General features: G+C 29.2%; 1 protein-coding gene and 1 long non-coding RNA gene across 2 annotated transcripts; both read right to left on the bottom strand.

The window, feature by feature from the left end:
• Positions 1 to 654: 654 nt before the first annotated feature.
• LOC122567649 lies at positions 655 to 1,140 on the bottom strand. Its single transcript, XR_006316858.1, has 2 exons — positions 960 to 1,140; positions 655 to 808 (listed from the first exon to the last, which is right to left on the bottom strand). It is a non-coding gene; the product is annotated as an uncharacterized LOC122567649 (long non-coding RNA).
• Positions 1,141 to 1,731: 591 nt separating this feature from the next.
• LOC122567638 (putative GPI-anchor transamidase) lies at positions 1,732 to 3,271 on the bottom strand. The gene is made up of 4 exons (XM_043726422.1): positions 3,015 to 3,271; positions 2,336 to 2,941; positions 2,148 to 2,258; positions 1,732 to 2,085 (listed from the first exon to the last, which is right to left on the bottom strand). The coding sequence occupies exons 1-4, from the start codon at positions 3,069 to 3,071 to the stop codon at positions 1,849 to 1,851; spliced, it is 1,011 nt and encodes a 336-aa protein (XP_043582357.1). The 5' UTR covers positions 3,072 to 3,271; the 3' UTR covers positions 1,732 to 1,848.
• Positions 3,272 to 9,249: the final 5,978 nt, after the last annotated feature.

Genomic DNA, 9,249 nt, shown 5'->3' with positions numbered 1-9,249 from the left:
ATAAATGGTACTTTACCTCAAGATCGAATGAAATAATAATTAAGTCTTGCGTTACCGACCTTCTCGAAGCGGCCAAATGTTGATTTAGCCCAACTTATTATAACTCAAGGATTTATTCTTTTTCATTTATATTAAAAATAATTAGCATCGATGAATTAAGTTTGGGTTGGTCTATATAAAAATCGAGCCGCTTACTTCAGAATAGAAAATGTAATCTAAATTCTGTTGAAACTCTTTGTGAATATTTTGGAAACTAAGTCCGGGCGGCGGTAGCATGTATAGGGAAAAGTTATTAAGAATTATGATCTTGACGACATACTTCAAGGTCAATAAAATCGATGAGGTGCACTTGATTCTGAAAAATTATTAGGAAGACATATACATTTTATTGTGCTGAAACACACACTGAAACGTTCTGTGATATTACATAAAGAAAGATTATATTCAAAACACTATTCATAGAAGATTTATTAAAAGAAATAATTAATTAATTGCAAACAGCTAAATATCTCCATATGAGAAATTAAAGGAATAAACAAAATATTACGATAATATATATAAGGCACTTAGAATCAATAGAATGTTATGGACTATTTCTTATCGAGATGGGTTGTCGAGTACGAGACGATCGTAAGGATAAACTTAATATACGTATAATATTTAAAACTATTTTATTTGTATTTACAATAAATGCATTTTTGGAATATTTCGTTTCATGTTTCGCCTTTTTTTTGTGTCAAAATATTGTTGGTGCCGAAAGGATAAATGTGCAATAAAGTTGTTTTCTTCATATTCGATAATTCATAAACTGAAAAACAGAATTCATTGAAAATTTGCGTATATAGTATCTACTATACGTCAAGTAATAAATATAATTTAATTTTCACAGATACATTATATTTTCTAACGCTCATAACTTTTAAATGCGGTCTACTCGATATCAAACAAATGTCACTTACGTTCTTTTGATTCTGGGTGCGTCATATTATATTAACATAAAACGGAGAAAAAACAAACAATCGAAGTTTACGTACAAAATTATGAATAAAAAAATATAAAAATCAAATTTATTTATTTTCAGCATAAATTTTGAAATTTTTTACTTTTATTACCGAATGTAACAGTAAATAGAACGAAAATACTAACTTTAAAAAAAAATCGCAATAGTTGAAAGATTTTAACGATGTTCCAAATACTTTTGTATACACTTAGATCGATTAAAGTTCTCGTACGATGCTATCAAGCACGTTCTGCTAACTGCCGTTGACAGCGCTGGTACCACATTTATACATACATATGTACATATATGCGACTTCTATATAGTTGAAGTATATAATTACACTGATTTCCATTTATCACGTTCATAGAACATAAAATTAATGTAAATATATAAAATGTAGTAATACTCGCAAATTTTGGAGTTATTAAATACTTTTCATGGAGAATTATTTTAAATCTTACTCTGAAATTGATATAATAACAGTGTGGTACGCTTGGTGTCTGCTATCTCTCATGGACTTTATTGACCTTTTTCAGAATCACGTACCTTGTTTAATGCTTCTAAGACGATAAGAATATAGTTATAAAGTATAATATAAATGTATGTAAGAATCACGTACCTTGTTTAATGCTTCTAAGACGATAAGAATATAGTTATAAAGTATAATATAAATCTTTATAAGATTTGCTCAACATGCTTGCAATAGTGATGCAAAAATGAGTCAAAGCATATCAGGAAATACGTTCTTTTATTAACATTACATATTTTATTATTTTACGTCTTTTTTACTTAAATATTTAGAAAGCAAACATCATTTTTTTAAAGAAATTCGTATTTATTTCTATCAATCACGTAAATTTCGATACGTCTGGAAATTGTGCGACGTAAGAATACTTCCTTTCTGGCTCGATAGCTTTCGTTTTATTTGTTTTCACAGGTAAAACGTTCATTATATTCGTGGTTAATTCTATAGGCCTTAAAGATCCAAAGAAATCTGTAACTGGTACTTTATCAGGGTCCCTTCTAAATAAATCTTTTCTTACTCCAACTGTTGACAAACAATAATGCTTGGGACAAACTCTGAGCTAGAAAGATAAAGATATGTTAGTTTATTTGTGCAGTAAAAATTGCTTTTTGTATAACTTACAAATTCTCCCAAAGTTTTGGAACTAAAAGGTTCTACTTTCTCCAGAAAATCCAATGCATAATATGTGTATCTATCTATAATGTAAACACCAATGGCAGGATCCAAGTGATGCTGTAAAAAGGTGGAAGATATTAATAATATTCAGCTAAAAACATATTAATAATTACAAAATAACTTTAATTACTCACAGAAAGCGAATCTTCTCCCACTAAACTAGAAGCAACTGCTAGAATGTTCGGAGAATAAAACTTCTCATACATTGAACTTGCTTGGCAAGTATCAACAATGAACAAAATTTCATGGTATCTTCTTTTCTGCCACATTTGCTCCAATGCATCTCCAAGTTCTTTACTAGTAATTTCTTCGGAATCTTGGAATTTTAAGAATCCATTTCCACCATGACCAGTAAGATAAATCAAAATATTAGATCCTTCGTCTGTTAACAGTTTCTTTGACCTTGGTGTTTCTGGTGCTAACCGTCCGGTTAACAGTCTCACAAAATTTTCTACAGTAACTTCATAACCTCTGTAATCTACTTCTACATCGTCTCCATAAACATTAATATGTTGCTTAATGTTATTAAAGACAGTCGCTGGACTAGGATTCCTTGGATTGCATGCCATATCGTCTGCTATCATCAAAATAATTTGAGAATCTGGTATGCCCAAGCGTTTAACGCTTCTATAAATAGATAACACGTTTGCTACATGTCGATAATTAAACCAAAATCTTGAAGTATCGACTAATACTGCCCAGTTATTTGAATGTCCCGTCTTAGCGAAGTTGTCCGGTATCTGTAAAGGTTAGGTTTTTGCATTCGACAATGACACTTTAAAAAATATTATAAAATTAGATTAGAATACGAACCTCCCATGCATAAGTTAAATGAAAAATGCAAAAAGTAATCACAAATTTTAAATACATTTTGATAAAATTTCGTATCACATGAATCCGTATAAAATTTATTACTGCTTTTTATATGCAATAACAATGTGCAATAATCAAATTTTTAAACATAAAATAAAACATGTATCATTTTATTTGACCCGTTTCCATTGTCAATGAGTATTTAATTTTTTCATTACAGTAATCTTTTCTACTGTTTACAAACTGTACTAATGAACATAACCTTTGAAATGTATACTAAGCAGTTCAAAAAGGTGTAGTATTGTCTACCAGATGTCTACGCAATCCAAAACGATAGGTGCTGCCCCCGTGTCAAGTGAGCAAAATATAATAGTAACGGTTCTTAAACGTTTGAAAATTTGAAGTGACGATAGAAATTTACTTACGTAAAATACAAACGAAATTCAGTGTAAATTTAACGTTGTGTGAAATTAATTATCAACTTCGAAAAGAAGTAGGCTACTTGCAATATGAAATGGTAAGTTTAAAAGTTATGCTCTCCTCAATAAATGAAATCAACAGATACGAACAAATCTTTTAGTATATTAGCGAAAATGGTTATGTCGTACAGAATGGAATGAATTATCCACATAACATAAATTTAATTCATTTTACTTCGAATAATCGTACATTCACTATCACTTCCTATCTATGATACAAAAATGGATGTTGTATGCATGATGTAATATAATAATAAATTAATAATGAATTTTTGTATATAGCACGTCATATATGAACATATATTCTTAGTAAACAGATGGTATAGATAATAGATATACGCAATATAGCTAGTAATAATTTTATAAAATATATCATTTTATAAACTAATGTAAAATATATTTTTATTAGATACAACATATAAAATAATATAAAATAAATATTAAATACATTCTCCTTAGTAGAATGATTGGTGTAATGACGAGTGTACTTACATTATAATGGTGTGTTCGTCATATTTTCTGTATATACATAACCTTTAAATCTCGCTTGTTTTAAATTTCGTTCAAAACTGCCTATTAGAATAGAATGTTCAGAAATTTAGAGTCAGTTTCTAAGAATTCAGAATGTTATTTCTTATCGAGAAAAAAAGGTATGATATCATCTTAACATGTCATTAGTGGAATTTTCTCGCACACATAATTCTATTATACTTTTGCAATCTTTGACATAATTTATATTTTTTTCAGTAGTATCGTTGAACTTTTGGTTTTCGTACAGAAATCCGCTAAATGATCAATTATTTGCAATTGCCTGATAGAATTACATACACGAATAGATTAACTTCAAAATTCATTTCGTATGAAATAGTTATAGCAGAATTTTTCAGGAAATTTCCTATTTCTGTCAAAATTAGTATAAATAGAATATCGAATGAATATTAAATATGAAAATTGAAAAAGACAGAACTTTCGAACTTTTAAAATATATCATTTATAAAACTTGTGAAATCATCTAAGTCCAATAATCTTTACATTTATGAATCAATGTACATATTATGAAAAAACTAATGAAAGGAAAAGAAAAAAGGGAGAACTAAAGGAAATAGAGAAATAATTACAGGAAAGAATGATTGCCACGTTATAATAATTTATTTAAACATTTATACACCTATGATGTTCGACAGTCTTGAAAGTAGTTGCTAACAGATATACACATATATATATATATGTATATGTATGTATATATATCCACATACATGCATACACACACATATTTATATACACATATACGCGCGGTACATGTATACATAGATCGTTCTCATAAATACATATAGTATGTATACATAATATAAATTCATTTATTTACTCGTTTCATTTATTTATAAGTTAAAACCATTTCGTTACCGTCTAGATAAAGCATTCTCGAAACTTAAGGAATTAATCAATGATTATTAGGCTATTCTGTTTATGTCTGTAGACTTCACGACTGCAGTTTCGATGTTATGTACTCTTTACAGTGATTACTGTCGATTATTTTAGGTACACGGCAGTGCATGGGTTCTATCTTTGAAACATTCTGCATTCCTGACTTCGCGTTCCTCCATTTTTCTACGTCTCGCTGAGCGACAACTTCGTAAGTTTTTAAATTGTTTTTAAATTATTTGGAAGCTAAGATACACTTAATTTAATTTACAGCAGCTTCCTACTTTATCATCTATTGTATTCGTCGGTTTGTCTTGCATTAATTATACAGATTTTATGTAAATCATGCGATATGCTATATATCGTACACGTGTTGTGGAAAATCATGTGGACAATTGCAATTCTTGAACTCAAGCTATAATCGCAGAGGTATTAGTAGAAACTAAAGTGTATGTTGTGTGCTTTAAAAGTCGTGTTACTGTAATTTTCTTGTCACCTTCTTTTTTCTCTTTTTATTCGTTTTCAAATATAAATCCAAGCTTCGTATTTTAAGAGAGAAAGATTCAATTATTCTGGTTTTTTACCGCTTTTTCCTTGTTTCTCTCAGAGAAAAAGACATTACTTTATTTTTCTCTCTTATCTAATGAAGATTAAACTATTGATATATTTTCTGTTTGTATTATATCACAAGTTTAACACTATATGTTTCGACATAAATGTGGTATGATATTTTTGTGTCAACTGTATTTTGAAGAGTATGATTTGAACTAATTTTTTCATGAACACATTAAATATATCATATACTTCTTAACTAAATACGACAATAAATAAACATTTACAAAATAACTTTTCTGTTCCTTTTTTATACATGTAAGTGAAAATTATATTGAGATAATACTTTATACTTTGTTTGAGCTTTTCTTTAAGATGTTCTACCGTGTGTTTCATAAATGAAAAACAAGAGTAAGTTTCGTTTCTTAAAAGTTCTACTTACTTTCATTGCATCACTAAAGATACCAATATAAACATTCATTTGTTGTACATAACATAACATAACTTATGTCACGAGTTTAGGAAGTATATGATGAAATTGTCATTTTTTCTCAAACATGTTTGAAATTATACTTGGTGTCCGCCTCCATTATATATTTATTGTATAGAAATATCTGCGCCTGTATTTATGTAAATGATATTTATCTTTTATCTTGGTTAGTGCATAGAATTATTACGAAATGATGTCAGATATTTTAATTATATGTGTTAGTTTCTTACACGAAGCAGCGAAATGGCAACATTTTTAAATCAAGTATCGCAATAAATTAATTGAAAGCACAGTCTTGATGAATACTAACAACGTTATAATTTAATCGAGAATTATAATATTAATCGATACTCCGTTATTAAATAAGTTATTATAGTAACGAATCAAATATAGAATTTATTACCAACGTCTAACTGAAAATGAAGTTCCATAATAACAATATTCAGCGAAAATAAATAGGATATGTAAGTCAAATCTCGAAATTATATAATAACAAACCAATGCAAGATTTTCTTTCCTAAAAACTCAGAGAAGCACGTCAAACATTTGTGTCGAAATTTCATTGATAATTTTCTTCTATCTTTCTCTTCTACCACTAGTTGTCTCCGACTTGATCAAAAGAGAAACAGTGAATGTAAATAATTATCTGTTATATAATGTTGTTTTTTTAGATTGTCTCTTTTCCTCTCGTTTCGATGGTCACCAGTACTCGAATCAACATCTCCCGAACAGAACTTTCGAGCAGACTTTTAAACGCTCATGAGTTACGAGAGTCAGTTTGAATGAACATCGAAAGAACAATTACGGCAGATATTAATGTGACGTGCAATTTTTGGCTCGTACAACGTACTACTGTTAGAATAATCTAAAGCTACTAATAGAATAATTTATATTAAATTTATATATATATATATATACGTTATGTATAATACAGGAACTATATTATCGCATATAATTGCGTTTCCATCTAAAAACGATTTCACCGTTCACAGGTAATAGACACTGTTCTTTAAAGCTAAGTGTTACCAATATCTCGTTCGCGTATCTTTTACTTGTTTGTCGTTTCGGCGTTACCCTATGATTTTATCGAATACACCTTGCTTCTAACAACGATAGACAGGTCTCATCGGATAAAACGTCCATCCCGGTTCACGTAGCCTCGAAATAGACGAATAGAATACATAAGACAAAGGCTGAATAGAAATATCCAGTACAAGATTGCTCAAGTGCTCGCGTAAATGTCGAAATGAGCATAAATTTATTGCCATTCGAATTCTGTAATACTATCGCACGCGTCACCCTGCAAGAATGAAATTATCCAGCTGGAATCTTTATATTCGATGTCTTTCTTGTCATCAAATTGCAACGACTCAAATAACATAGATTCTTGTCTTTAAAATATCGTGTCATATAGATCCTGACGTTCACGTTGTTTCGATATTTAATAATTCTTTTGATCGCAACATATTTAGCGCTGTTACGTTTTCTTGTGTTTTTTTAAGTTTGCGGAAACATGAAAGAATTGTTATCAATGTACTTTGTTTCTTAATTGAACCATTTCACGTTCGAATGCCTGTCATATGCACACGTATACGCGTGGTTGTACTTCGACAAGATATTATTTGTCTGAAATATTAGTACATCAGGTCATTTTTCAAAAATACATTGGCAGGAAATGTGTTTCTATTATTAATAATTGGTTTGAAAAGGAAAATTTTCTCTCGGACCAAAGAAGATTTGGTCTCGAAAAAATTAATTTTATATTAATACATTAAAACGTTAAAAATGTTTTTTATACTTTATATTTAGAAATGAAATCTAATTTTATTTGAAATAAGGAATAAATAAAAGAATAACACGGATGAACAATTATCTATGATTAAAATTATTGTATAGAATTAATATACATAAAATTATTGTATAATTATTATATTATTACTGTAAAATTATTGTATATAATTATAATCGCGAATTTTAAATATCATAATCGAAAAATTATTTGCAGTTGTTCCGAACGAGTGAAAATTTCCTGTTTCCGAAACAATAACAGAAAACAAACGATATTTTAACAACATGGTGATCATTCGAGATGCCAGAGGATCATGTTTCCTTGTATGAATATTTGAGAAATTGTTTCACCCTTCAAGCGACAATTGGCATTATCGCAAAGCAATTCCAATCTTTTATTTTCATGATGCGGGGTGTTGCGACGTTTCCCCCTTTCTTGGAACACTTTTGCGCCTGTCAGGAACGTTAATTGTTTCGTGGGGATAGTAGCTACGGAGCGGTTTGCATTCCGCAAAATCAGTCTCATGGGACAGAATTTAATGAACAAAGAACCGAGCAAGTAAAGTAAAAATGATAGCCTTCAAAAAGAAGAAGGCGACAATACGTAACGATTTAAACAATATATCAAATAGACACGTTTTCTAATAAATAAATTACAAAGACAGATTGCACACAATTTTATAAGCTTTTCGTTAAAAATTTCTTCATAAAATAATAACGATCCTTTTTACATAAAAATTAGATCATTTTGAAAAATATTAAATAACACAAATAACGTTAACAAATTAAAACATGTTCAATTTTAATATTAATAATACACAATATTAAAAATATAATCAATTTCTATCATAAAATAATAAAAAATTCTTCAACAATCTTTTCTGGATAATTAAAAATTCTATATCTTCCATGCAGTGTTTAATTTATCTTTAAAAAAAAACTCATTTAATTTTAACTAGCCATTGGAAGAAAATCATACGCTAAAATAGCGTATTAATAATTTAATCAGGACCATTCTATCATTCTTCGTTAAATTGTCTTATTCATGAATCTTTTTCTTCCTCTATATTCCTATTAATTTAATCACATAGTAGCTGATAACTAACCTGGTCATAGTGATGAAAAATGATACACGTAGAACGTTGACAATATCGGAAAAAATGTGAGATACGTAACTATAACCAATAAAACGCAAGCGAATAAGCAGAGAGCTGTTAACGTAAGCGAATAAGCAGAGCTGTTAACGCAAGTCGTAAAACTAACATAAATTAAGTACGAATATTATGGGAATTCTACTGGCGCCAGACTGGAGGCATTGAAACGATTGGAAATGGTGCTGTCTGATATCGAAGATATGGTCTGTCTAATATTGTACATGTATTTAAGAACACGTAACTTAAACGCACGATCGTTAAATGCCATTTCTGAGCACAAAGTGGTTTCTGCTCGATGCGGATAAAATTATTGATACATACACGGTAGTGAAAATGAAACGATATCAATA

This window comes from Bombus pyrosoma, linkage group LG5, assembly GCF_014825855.1.
Source record: "Bombus pyrosoma isolate SC7728 linkage group LG5, ASM1482585v1, whole genome shotgun sequence".
NCBI lineage: Eukaryota > Metazoa > Arthropoda > Insecta > Hymenoptera > Apidae > Bombus > Bombus pyrosoma.
The sequence above is the reverse complement of the archived record's forward strand: the minus strand, read 5'-3'. Positions and strand labels throughout refer to the sequence as shown.